Source organism: Chaetura pelagica, unplaced genomic scaffold (genome assembly GCF_000747805.2).
Source record: "Chaetura pelagica isolate M959 unplaced genomic scaffold, ChaPel_1.0 scaffold232, whole genome shotgun sequence".
Lineage (NCBI taxonomy): Eukaryota > Metazoa > Chordata > Aves > Apodiformes > Apodidae > Chaetura > Chaetura pelagica.
The window spans coordinates 2,146,903-2,160,399 of record NW_009952441.1 but is presented as its reverse complement, the minus strand read 5'-3'; the positions used below and the strand labels follow the sequence as shown (position 1 = coordinate 2,160,399).

Sequence of the window (13,497 nt, the reverse complement as noted above, 5' to 3'; positions counted from 1 at the left end):
AACCCACTGTTAAAAGACACAAAATCGGGCAACCAAATATTACCTTGCTGAGGGAATTAGATTGAGAGATCCATGAAGAACATAGTCAAGTTCAGCACGTTTCTCTGCTACAAGCGCCACCAACCCTTCAGAGCAGGCTGTTCGCACGGCAACATTCTCACTGCAGCACTTCTCCCAGAGCAAGTTCAGAGCAGGAGTCTGAAGTGAAAAGCATGAGACATGAGCAATGAGAAGGCTGACACTGACTTACAAGCTAAGTAGAGCTTATATGAGTAGGGCTCTTTAAGAGCCCTTTAACTCTCTTTTAAGGGAGTTATATGAAATATAACACCAATACAGGTATGTGAAATGCCATACACTTTACATCACAAACAAAAATTCCATAGACTTTCCTACTAAAGTAATAATGTCTCACAATATGGCAGTTCACTTGCAGTTAACATAAATAATGTTCTTGAACTGAGCCCAGCTGGATGTTGGTATTCTGCTGAATTAAAGACTTCTGCCATTAAGACTTCCAAAGGAAGTAATACTGCTCTTCTGATCTCAGAGATTTACTCTGCCTACCTGCATGCCCAGACACATATTGCTAATACTACTACATTACTTTATTTCTAAGATGTATTAAAATGGGGAATGGGAAATCAGAGAAAAACCTAAGTACATGTGAAGGGGTGGAGACAGAAGTGAACAAATGGCACAGACCCGGTCAGATGCCTGCCTGATCTTCTCCAAAGACGCATTTTCTTTCAGTACTGCAGCAATCAAATGACCCACTGCCTAGAAAAAGAAATAAAAAACATATGCAGATCAAGCATTATTTTTCAATTCTCTACTACCAAGAATTTACACTGCTGTTGTATACAATCGCTTTATTGTGATTCAATGTACCAAACCTACTGGTAAGGAAGATGAAATATGTTTTATGGCCAAAAAAAAATCTCCATAGTGCTAACATACTACCTTTTACTGTTACGCTGAGGCAGAATAGAAACAAACTTCCACAGAGCTCCATATAGATCCAAGGGTTTCTTGGTACAGTACCACTTACAAGATTAGAATCAGATATATCCCCAGGAACTACAGATACTTTAATGCATCATTGTAATAGACACTTCCAGCTTTGCTGTCATACAGATCTCAGTGTACTTAACAGCACTGGTAAATACTAAATCTTTACTATGCAGGGCAGCAAGAGAAGCAAGAGAGGAAGGGGAACACAGCAAATCTATGCAACTTTCCCAAATTTTTGTACCATAAGTCTTGCTAAATACTAATGACAAACTTCTTATCATACCGTAAGAACTTTATATATCCCCTAGCATACCTACTGCCAGAAATGTTTAATTTACTTTTAAAAGAGCATTTTAAGTTAACAGTATTCCTCATAAAGCTACTCTATGGCAAAGATGATGAACCAGATTGAGCCAACAAAGAGAGAAATTTTTCCTGCTTATTAGGCATTTCAGAAATTAATTCACACACACATCCCTAAAACACTTTCATCACACTGGCAAAGGGGCTTATCAATAGAAAGCGGCTTTTGCAGTGAGCAATGCAGGGAAGTAAAATGTAGACTAGCTCACTGCATTCAAAAAATTTGATTCACCAGTAAAACTTTCTGGTGTACAAAACTATGCTGATGTTCCTCACTTCACTGATCCTTGCCTGTTTCGTATCTGCTTGGCAGAGCAGATGTCTTGGTTGGTCACAGAAAGAAAAGACATTCTGTCATTAAGTTGAATCCTGGCCTGATGACAGCCTGAAGTTTAATGCATGCTTTTCAGAGGTCACAGAATATAAGTGGAAACTAGCAAAACAACCTGAGAACAGCACAAAATCAATCAAAGCACATAAGCAGAACTTAATTATGTGCAGCTGTAGTGATGAGCCAAGATATTTCAGCAATACTTGTACCATGGGGACATCCTTCTGCACTGATGAAAAATGAACTTTTTCAGGGATACCAAGTCCTACTCATCGAGGCTAGTAATGCCGTAAACTCACCTGCAGTACAAGACATCTTTTTAGACCTTAGATTTGGATTACACAGGAATGCTCATTAGCATTTGCTTGCAATCTAAGAAAACTCTGCTTCTACAGTTTTCTGCCTTCGGAATCAACCTGACCCCCAGCCTCACCCACACCTCCACCCCACCAAGAAAAGGAGTCTTTCTTATCACCTTTTTACAGTCAAGGCAGTGGGCCTTGGAACAAAGGTCTCCCCAGACAAGTCAGTTTGTTTCATGCCTATAAAAAAATTACCTGTGACTGAATAACTGCATTAGGAAACTCAAAGCGCTTCTTGATGTCTTCCAACATTTTGGCTCTGTCATACGACACTACCTCTCCCTCTGTAGAAGAAAATAAATAACATACTTAGCACTAGGAAAGAAAGCATGCTATTTGACAGAAAACAAAACAAAACAAAAACCACATTATTTTTGTTGTACTTAACTGTAGATGTAAGCACTAAAGCATTTTCTTTCCCCTCCTAACTCTACCATATCACCTTGCTTTCCATTAGCATTTGCTTGCAAACTAAGAAAAATCTGCTTCTACAGTTTTCTGCCTTCGGAATCAACCTGACCCCCAGCCTCACCCACACCTCCACCCCACCAAGAAAAGGAGTCTTTCTTATCACCTTTTTACAGTCAAGGCAGTGGGCCTTGGAACAAAGGTCTCCCCAGACAAGTCAGTTTGTTTCATGCCTATAAAAAAATTACCTGTGACTGAATAACTGCATTAGGAAACTCAAAGCGCTTCTTGATGTCTTCCAACATTTTGGCTCTGTCATACGACACTACCTCTCCCTCTGTAGAAGAAAATAAATAACATACTTAGCACTAGGAAAGAAAGCATGCTATTTGACAGAAAACAAAACAAAACAAAAACCACATTATTTTTGTTGTACTTAACTGTAGATGTAAGCACTAAAGCATTTTCTTTCCCCTCCTAACTCTACCATATCACCTTGCTTTATGGGCTTAAATCCAAGAAATGTGGAATAGTCTTGCACAAAAAATGGGTGATCAACAGTTCTTTGAGTAAATACACAGTTCCATATGACACAGAATGTATCTGCTGTGGCAGTATTTATCCTTGAGAGTTAGTATCGCTTGTTAACTTGAAAATGGGACAGCTCAAGAGGAGTGTTCTCAGTTTCTAAAACATTACTTTAAATGTAAAATTCTCCACAAATCTTCCAATTATTTAATGCAAAACCAGAAATAAGACAAACAAAAAACCCACCTGTAAGACTATAAATGGTAACTGCAGTTAAGGGCTGGAACACTTGACAAAATATATCTCAAAGTTCAAATATACAGGCACTCACAAGCATACAGAAATCCAAATTGGAGAAAAACAGAAAGTTAGACTACCTTGTAGCATACCAGTGTAACTGATGGCCAACAGCAAACATTCAAACACTTCATTTTACTGTCAACATATGTCCAGTCACTTGGGATGGCTTCCTTAAAAAAAAATGTACAAACCTAGCACTTGCGGAGAACCTGAATGTAATCCTTTGCAATAAGCACTGAGAAAACATACATACATGGTGCTCCAAATTCAAGACATGTTATTGGCATGATGTATTCAGAATCTTGCCACTTATGGTTCAGTAAAACAGAATTAAACTTTGGAAACACTGAAATGCAGCATGTGACACTACAAACACCATACACAGTAGGAAAACTCAAAATTAAAGTCCCGAAAACCTCCATGTCTTCCTGGGCAAGTTTTTGCAATAGTCAAGTACTCTCATGATTAAAAAAAAACAAAACACCTACAACCTTCTTCCTAAATACTTATGAGGAATTTTGATTTGTATGTAAAATAATTTTAATTTGCATATAGCCAGGTTGTGCCTGTTGTCTCTTGTCCTGTCGCTGTGCACCTGAGTTGTCTGATTACATTTTTTGTACATCCTCCCATTAGGTAACTGCAAATGACACTAACATCCCTCCTTTGCCTTCCCTTCTCCAAGCTGAATGGGTACAGCTTTCTCAGCCTTCCCTTTTACGCTTGGTGCTTCAGACCCCTGACCATCTTGGTGGTCTCTACTGGACTCACTCCAGTACTGGAGAGCCCAAATTCCAGATGTAGCAGTCCAGACACTATCTCACAAGTGTTACACAGAGGGGAACAATCACAGCCACAGCTGTCACATTCTTACTAATACAGCCCAAGATGCAGGTGGCCTTCCTTGCTCCATACTGCACTGCTGACTGACTTTCCTCTTGGTGACTACTAGGTCCTGCCGTTTGGGTCTTTCTGCAGATCTGCTTCCTAAGTAGCCATCCTCTGCCTGTAATGCTGCATGGGACTATTGAATTTCAGATGCAAGACCTTGTGTTGCTCCATATTGAACTGCAAGAGGTTCCTGTCAGTCCACTTCTCTAAAGTATCTAGGGCCATCTGAAGAGCAACCTACTTACCAGTGCTTTGAATTTCCCTCCGCAATTCAGTGTTAGCCACAAATTTCCTGAACGCACACCATCTCAACATGTAAGTAATTTACGAAGGCACTATGTAGCATTGGGCCCACTACTGACACCTCCAAGACACCATTACTTGCCAGTCTGATAAGACTTTGTGCCACTGATCACCACCCTTTGAGCTCAACTATCCAGTTTTCTACTTACCCAAGCCATTTTTCACCAGTTTGGTGATAGGGAGACAACTGAACACTATATCAAAGCTCTTGCTAAAGCATACAAAATTGACTACTGTCTCCTTGTTCAAGGCACAAGTAACTTTATTATAGAAAGCAATTAAGCTGGCCAAGAAGCCATTTTTTGTTCTTCGTAAATCCAAGCTGACTGCTTCTAGTCATACCTTGTTCTTGCATTTAGAAATGGCTTCTAGACGGATATGGTCCTCAGCCTTTCCAGAGACTATATAAGCTCTGACTGGCTTGTAGTCAATTGCATCCTCCTCCTTTTCATGCCCAGAAATACGCTCCAAGAGGACGCACTCTGTGATTTTCCCACAGACTGAAGCTAGGTTGACATGGTTGTTGTAATCCAAGCTGACCTTTTTGCCTTTTAAAAAAATGGGTCAGTACTTGCCTTTCTGCAGTCATTGCACATCTCCACAACATTCTGAATATAAACACAAAGCAACCTCAACGGGTGTGAGCCCGCTCTCTTAGGAAAATGAAGATGTCCTACCTCTCTTTCTTAAAATTTTACTATTCATGTAACAGCAGAAGCTCCTCTTGCTGCCGCTGACATCTTTTTCAAGTTTAGATTCGCGCTGAGCATCAGCTTTTTTAACATCTCTGTACGCTCAAGCAACGTTTCTAAACTGTGCCTCTCTAGACTGCTCCTGCCTCCTGTATTCTGCTAATTTTGCTCTGGAGTGCACTGTTTAGTCTTCCAATAGTTGGCGCCCCGAGTACTAGGACGGTCTTTCCTTACACTTTATGTTGTGCTTATAGCTCTGTCAGTTTTCCTGGCATCTGTACACTGAAGGTGATGATACAATAAGAGAAAAACAGTAAGAAAAGGTTTAGGAGAAGCATAGCCGTGGTTGGTAGTAACTGCAGAGCCAAAAGACAACCAAAATCATTGCAGAAAATTCCAAGTTGATTTATAAAATGGAGCTTTGGCACTATCTAAATCTGGAGTTAGTAAAAAAAAAAACCCAACCACAAAACAAAACTAAAAACTAAACCTTTCTCTTAACCCAGTGTCTTGCTTTTTGACAGTGAAGGTGTGGAAGCTATCATTATTAGGTCAAGACTTACTGTGAAAATATTAAAGAAAACAAAAGTTGAGGGTTTTTCCTTTTCTTCAGTTTATGTAGCTACTTTCATTTGGAGACCATTTTCTATTAATACAAAAAATTCTGAACAACTGCTTTGTCACCTTTTAGGAACCATGGTTACTGCCCAGTTCTGTCAGTATGCTAAACCCCTTCTCTAACCACCTACAAGCCTAATTATTTCTCACAACCCCTTTCTCACCTTCCCAGGAATGGCATAATTTCCGCAGAAGAATCCCAGGAACTGGAAAGGCAACTACAGAATACTGTCTCCTATTTTTGACAGACTTACACCAAAAAACCAAGGAGAGTCAGACTCATGAGAGCTGGTGAGGGCCTCTACAGACTACCAACAACAGCCTTGAAAAGTACTGACAAGTTTTACCCCAGCTTACAACATCTGAGACAGCATTCTGTCTCAAAAAAAAAACCAACCACCTAGCAGAATCATCCTTAACATTAACTACTTTGAGCATTATGTAATTTATTTCCATGGTGCAGCTGACAGATGTGTTATACAAAATTTAACCCTTGTAAAGGAAGCAGAATTACCCTGAAACAAATCCATCCATATCCAAAACAACCTCCATGTGAGCAGTTATTTCTCATTTCCCTGAGCCCAGAAATAATAATAAAAAAAATAATACAGGATACTTTTACAGGATTTTACAGGATACAGGATTTTGAAGATTCTTACAGTCATCCTCACACAACATAGTGCATATTCCTTTGGGTGTATCCATCTGCTATGGTGTGGGGTCCTCCAAAGGCTGCAAGTCAATATCCACTCCACTGTGGGCCTCCATGGGCTGCAGAGGGACACTCTACCTCCCCAAGGTCTTCACTAGGGCATGCGGGGAATCTCTGCTCCAGCACCTGCAGCACCTCCTCACCTTCCTTATTCACTAACTTTGGAGTCTGCAGGGCTGTTGCATGTAATCACAGAATGGTTCAGGTTGGAAGGGACCTTAAAGACCACCAGACTTCAGCCTCCCTGCTATGAGCAGGGACAACTCACACTAGACCAGGCTGCCCAAAGCCTTCTCCCTCCTCTCTCCCAGCTGCTGTTGTGCAGCAGTTTTTTCCCCTTCTTAAATACATCACCACAGAGGTGCTACCACTATTGCTGATGGGCTCAGCCTTGGCCAGAGGCGGGTCTGTCTTGGACTTAACTGGAACTGGCTGGCTCTGTCAGACATGGAAGAAGCTTCTGGCATCTTCTCACAGAAGTCACTCCTGTGGACATCCACTCTACCAAAACCTTGTCATGTAAATCTGTTGAAGAATGGCTTGAGCAGCAAGGCCATGGGTCCTTGCAATCTCCCTGAGAGTTTAACACAAGTAGCAACTGTACAAGCAATCTCTATGCTAGCTTAACACAAGTATGAGCAGTCTCTTTGTTAGCTTAACAAAGGTAGGCCTTGGGCCTTGTATATAAGAAAGTAACAAGGTAACTAACACAAGGACAAGATAGAGAAGTAGAATAATAAAGAATAAGGAAGAACCCTGAGAACTCTATGTGTATGTTGCTATATTGAAGGTGGAGCATGTAAAATAGAACTATCCAATGATATCATGACTATCCAATAAAATCACGACAAGTAGTTCTGGAAAAGGGTATAAAACTAACACTGTGTATTCAATAAATCGAAGTTTGCTTTATCAATCACATTGATTTGGACTGCTTTCCCCCCTCGCCACCGTTACAAGTGGCGCCCGAACAGGGACCCTCTCTCCTTGTTCTCACTGATACGGTGGGAGTTCGGACAGGCACCGGTAAGCAGCGCCAGGGAGCAGAAGATCGGTTGCATCGACATGCCAGCATGCTGGCATCGACAGGCTGATCCGTGCTTGAACTGACCTGATAGCAGAGGTTCGCCGTCCAGTTGGGCTACCATAATCCAGGTACAAGAGGTGCGCACCGAAATCAAGGTACAAGGCTGCACAATTTATTGTCAGGGATAGATACTGACAGAATGGAAAGTGAGGTAGCTCTTGATTTATTATTACGCTTTTTAGAAAAGCGGGGAGTAAAGGATATTGACCTTAAAAAGGAGTTAGTGGGGTTGGTAGCTTTTGGGAAAGATGAAGGTTGCTTTAAGGATCCAGGTGCGTTGTTTCAGGTTGAGGCCTGGCGAGAGTACGGTGATTTGTTGTGGAATATGGTAATAGATGATGATACGGGTGCAAAAAAGTTAATGAAGCCGTGGCGGACAGTGATAAATTGTCTTAAACAGTATCAGGCAGAGGAAAAAATAGTAGCAGTTGCTGCCAGTCATTTAAAAGGAGTAGGTACGGATAAAGAGGCAGGCAAGCTCCAGTTAGGGGTCGATTATGTGCCTACTCCCCTGACAGGGTGCTCGGTGTTTGTGAAACCTTTGATTGATAGTGCTTCTGGGGGAGGGGGCACTCGGCTCCGCAGTTAAAAGATCAAAGTGGAGACGGCAGACTGTCAAAGAATGCAAAGAACGCCGAGGAGTTGAAACAAGAGACAGCAGAAAATCATGAGAATGAGCTGGTAGTGAAAAGTGCTAGTAATCAGGAAGGGAAGTTTGGAAAAAGTTTCACGGGAGCGTCGCTAGTATAAACTGGCAGAAGATTTCTCGGGCAGCTATTGAGAAGGGTGATTATGACTTGTTAAGTGTTATGCAGGAATCTTGTGCGTTTCAGATGTTCTTTGAGGCTACAGATCAAAGGGTAAGAGGAGAGTATAATCCTATTGATTGGAAGTTGTTGTCACAGTTATGTGCTACCGTAAATGAATCTGGGTTAAACAGTGAACCTGCTAGGCAAATGTTGAATTGTATTTGGGGCAGTGGAATTCTTTGTCCAGAGGATATTAAGACCATTGTGAGAATGATTATGACGCAGTCGCAATTAATGTTGTGGCAAGTGCATTGGAATAGACTTTGTGTCAGGGCAGTTAACATCCCCCGAGAGCAGCAGGACCCATTGCATGGTATTATGGTGGAACATTTGATGGGTGTAGGTCCTTTTGCTACTATAGATATGCAGATACAACTAGGTCGAGCTGTATTAAGGGAATCAATGCGGTTTAGCTCGGGAAGCTATGACATTAATTAAGACAACGTCACCCACTCCGTCTTACATGTCTATTAAGCAAGGCAGGGAAGAGTCATTTGCTAGCTTTGTGGATAGGGTTACCGATGCACTGAATCGTTCAGATGTGCAGGAGTGGATGAAGGGAGCATTATTACGGCAATGTGTTATGGAGAACAGTAATGCTGCTACTAGGGCTATTATTGTGACACTGTCTGGAGATGCCACAGTAGAGGAAATGTTAGATCGGATGAGTAGGGTGCCGGTAGGATCACAGGCAATGTTAGTGGATGCAGTGAGGGAGCTAGGGAAAAATCTAGTGCAAGCCCAGAATCAAGCCTTTGCAGCGCTGGCACTTCTTCATCAAGAGGGATCCCGGAGAAGTAAAGACTGTTAAACATAAAGACTTAAAATGTTTCCGCTGTGGGCACAGAGGACATTTGCGACGTCAGTGCCAGGTGCAACATGTCTGGTGTCAAAACTGCGGGATGAACAGCCATACTACAGAAGCCTGTTGCAGAAAGTCGGGAAACGGGAGAGTGAGCGCTGGGAGCTCAGCGCGAAGACACCAACGGCAGGTCATGTAGCAACAGCGCCATCTTGCGACGACAACTGCAAACTACCGACAAAATACAGCCTGCAACATCCGGCAGCCTCGGCTTGGACTCGGCAACCGCAATAGATGTGACTCTCATTGATAATAAACCCCAAAAGATTCCTACTGGACTTAAAGGACTGGTGATACTTAAGGGACAGACACATGGAGCACTGTTGTTGGGACGTTCGTCCAGTAGATTAAAAGGACTGTTTGTACTTTTGATGGCGGTCACTGTGAGGACTTTCCCGATTCCATTACAGTGGTTAACCAGGGAACCTGTTTGGATCGAGCAGTGGCTGCTGAAGAAGGAAAGTCTACAGCAAGTGCATGAGCTAGTGAGTTAGCAGCTACAGCAAGGACATAAAAAAACATCTACTAGTCCCTGGAATACACCTATATTTGTAATAAAGAAAAAATCTGGCAAGTATCGTCTCTTACATGATTTAAGTGCTGTTAACCAACAGATGCAAATCCATGGGGGCTTTACAACCTGGCCTACCTAATTCAGCAATGCTGCCTGAACATTGGAACTTATTGATTATAGACTTAAAGGACTGTTTTTTCACAATCAAACTCCATCCTGAGGATACACAACGTTTTGCCTTTACAGTACCTGCTATAAACCGGGAGGCCCCAGCCAACCGGTATGAATGGATAGTGTTGCCTCAAGGAATGAAGAACAGTCCCACATTGTGTCAACTATTCGTTAATGTAGCATTACAACCCGTTTGAGCAGCTTGGCCAGAAACGTTACTTTTTCACTACATGGATGACATCCTGATAGCTCAAGAACTTCCATTTTCTCGAGACCACGAGACGTTCTTGACTCAACAGTTTGAACAGCAGGGATTAATTATAGATACTGACAAGATTCAAAAAGAGGCTCCATGGAAATACCTGGGATGGATTATTACAGAATCACACATTCGGCCACAGAAACTGACCATTCAGATAGAGATCAAAACCTTACATGATGCTCAAAGATTCATGGGAGATTTGCAGTGGCTACGTCCTGTGATTTGAATTACCAACGATGAGCTAGAAATTTTACGGCCAATATTAAAAGGAACTGATCCTGCACAACCAGTGACACTCACAGCTGCACAGCACAACAAGATCATGCAGATTGCTACAACTATAGCGGATCGTACAGTTGACCGTCTTGACCCGCTATTGGATATAGACTTGACTATTCTGTTAGGAGCCATACACTTTGTTGGGGCACTGACACAGTGCAAAAAGAAAAAGGGGGAGAAGGAGCCTAAGGTCCTGGAATAGTTATTCACCGGTATACAGCCTAAGACAACAATTCAACAACAGGTGGATGATCTTGCTGAACTGATTAAGAAAGGCCATACCAGAGTATTACAGATATCGGGGAAAGAACCAGGAACAATGTGTCTCCCTATAAAAAGAGCAGACTTGGAATGGTATTTGCAATACTCACAAGCATTACAACGCAGCATCTATGTAGCATCTTAAGTGCTGCCCAAGAGATCAACATTAGCTCTGTAAAAACATCAGTGTTAAAGTGGATCAACCAACACAAATGGCTTTCACTACCAAAGTGAAGTGAGTAGCCCCTGAAAGAAGCCATTACGGTCTTCATGGATGCTGGGAAACGATCGCGGCGAGCAGTTTAAGCGGCGAGCGGTTTAAGGAAGACCAGTGGTGTCACATCATTCTGGAAGCAGAACCTGGTGATACACAGCAAACGCTGGAACCAACTGCATTCAAGCATTGGTCACAAGATCCATTGAACGTGATAACTGACTCATTATATGTGGCTGGAATTGCCCAATGGATAGAGAGTGCTAGAATTAAAGATATCCAGAACCTTTGTTTATTTGATCTCATGAGACAGTTACAGGCTGCTATATTCCAAAGGAAGGAGCCATACACAGTTCTGCATATTAAGAGTCATCAGTGGAGTGAAGGACTGGGTGAAGGCAATGCACGGGCAGATCAGTTAGTGTCAGTGACGGTGCCCAGCAATGAATTTACCAAGGCTAGAGAGGCCCATGCGACGTTTCATCAAAATGCTCGAGGTCTATACAAGCAGTTCAACATCACAATGGAAGAAGCAAGAGGAATCATGAAGGCATGTCCTACCTGCAGTCATCATGGTCCAGGTCTCGGCATTAGGGTGAACCCTCAGGGTCTAGGCCCGGATGAGGTATGGCAGATGGATGTCACGCACATTCCTGAGTTTGGACGACTGAAATATGTCCATGTTACCACTGACACCTTTAGCAGATTTGTGCGGGCTTCAGCCCAGACGGGCGAAAAAGCCTCTCATGTCATCCGTCACTTGACTAACTGTTCTGCTGTGATGGGAGTTACAAAGCAGCTTAAGACAGATAATGGCCCGGCATATTCTAGCGAGCGAATGTGAAAGTTTTGCCAATAATGGGGAGTACAACATATTACAGGGGTGCCTCACTCTCCTACTGGACAGGCTATAGTGGAGAGAGCTAATCAAACTCTGAAAATGTATATAGCAAAATTTAGTGATATTTTAGATGTTCAGGAAAAGCTTTCTAAGGTGTTACTTGTCATTAACTATCTTTGTATTTTTGCTGATCAGGAGGTCTCACCTGCATATATTCACAGTGGGCTCGAGAAAAACTGACAACGCAGGGGACAATCATTGTATGTGATGTACAGAGAACCTGTTACAGGTATTTGGAAGGGCCCTGCTGAAGTTCGGTATCTGGGTAGAGGCTATATGTGTGTTATTACTCCTACAGGACCGTTGTGGGTACCCAGCAAGTGGACACGTCCAGCAAAGAGAGAAGATACAGTGATTGTTGATTTGCATGGTGCCAACCATGACTCATAGAAGAGAAGCTGTCTAAAGGACCTGAGGTCATGGGACTGAACGGTTGGACTATTTTAAATTGTCTAGTGTTGGTAAATTAGGTAACTAATGGAGGAAAAGCCATCCTCCTTGACATTAGTCCTCGACAGAATCTGTGGGTCACCTGGGTGAATCAAACTGGACAACGAGCTTTTTGTTTATCTCTTGCATCAGCTGCTGATCCATCTCGTAATGTTTGGAGGGATTTCTCCTCGGCTGATATCAATCGTTAAAGAGGGATTGCACTGGGTTACTGTGCTATTGCTTATTGTGGTTGTAGTCAAGATAGCTTACCATTGCATTATGAAAAATTTAACAAGATTGTCTGATAAGATATTGCTTGTACAAAAAGAAAAAGGGGGAATTGTTGAAGAATGGCTTGAGCAGCAAGGCCATGGGTCCTTGCAATCTCCCTGAGAGTTTAACACAAGTAGCAACTGTACAAGCAATCTCTATGCTAGCTTAACACAAGTATGAGCAGTCTCTTTGTTAGCTTAACAAAGGTAGGCCTTGGGCCTTGTATATAAGAAAGTAACAAGGTAATGAACACAAGGACAAGATAGAGAAGTAGAATAATAAAGAATAAGGAAGAACCCTGAGAACTCTATGTGTATGTTGCTATATTGAAGGTGGAGCATGTAAAATAGAACTATCCAATGATATCATGACTATCCAATAAAATCACGACAAGTAGTTCTGGAAAAGGGTATAAAACTAACACTGTGTATTCAATAAATTGAAGTTTGCTTTATCAATCACATTGATTTGGACTGCTTTCCTCCCTCGCCACCGTTACATAAATCCAGTACAGCATCCTAATGCTAAAAAGGACAAACAATGCTAAAGCAAATGAAAAAGAGAGAGGTCATGGCATGACATATCCCTTCAGATATGGTCCACACCAGTTTACTGAAAGCAATGATGATCATGTAAGCTAAGCTAAACAACAGAAAATGATCGCTGGGAACACCGAGACCGTATTTCCTAGATTGACTGCCTTTTGCTTATTGTTAAAAACTCAAGATTCAAGTCGGTGACCCCACCAAAGCAATGGAGTGAGAAACCTGCAGACATCCCCACCTTGTGTGCCACAAGACCAGCACTTCACAGCTCCTCAGAGCAAAATACTTCACATAGAAACAAACAAACAAGCAAAAAAACCCCACACCAAAAACCCCCTAAAACCAAATAAACAACAAAAAAAACC

The 13,497-nt window shown here is 42.1% G+C and overlaps 2 protein-coding genes across 2 annotated transcripts in view; one reads left to right on the top strand and one right to left on the bottom strand.

Moving 5' to 3' along the window:
• Positions 1 to 2,322, bottom strand: part of FOCAD (focadhesin) — a 93,121-nt gene extending 90,799 nt beyond the window's left edge. The window contains exons 1-3 of the mRNA XM_010008435.1: positions 2,266 to 2,322; positions 706 to 780; positions 44 to 198 (exon numbers count right to left, since the gene is read on the bottom strand). Coding sequence (XP_010006737.1) covers positions 44 to 198; positions 706 to 780; positions 2,266 to 2,322 — 287 coding nt within the window. The remainder of the gene's footprint in view (positions 1 to 43; positions 199 to 705; positions 781 to 2,265) is intronic.
• A 7,329-nt stretch (positions 2,323 to 9,651) lies between these two features.
• LOC104398381 (endogenous retrovirus group K member 18 Pol protein-like) lies at positions 9,652 to 10,453 on the top strand. The gene is given in 2 exon segments (XM_010008488.1): positions 9,652 to 9,900; positions 9,902 to 10,453. Coding segments are annotated over 2 exon segments (801 nt in total).
• The last annotated feature ends 3,044 nt before the right edge of the window (positions 10,454 to 13,497 follow it).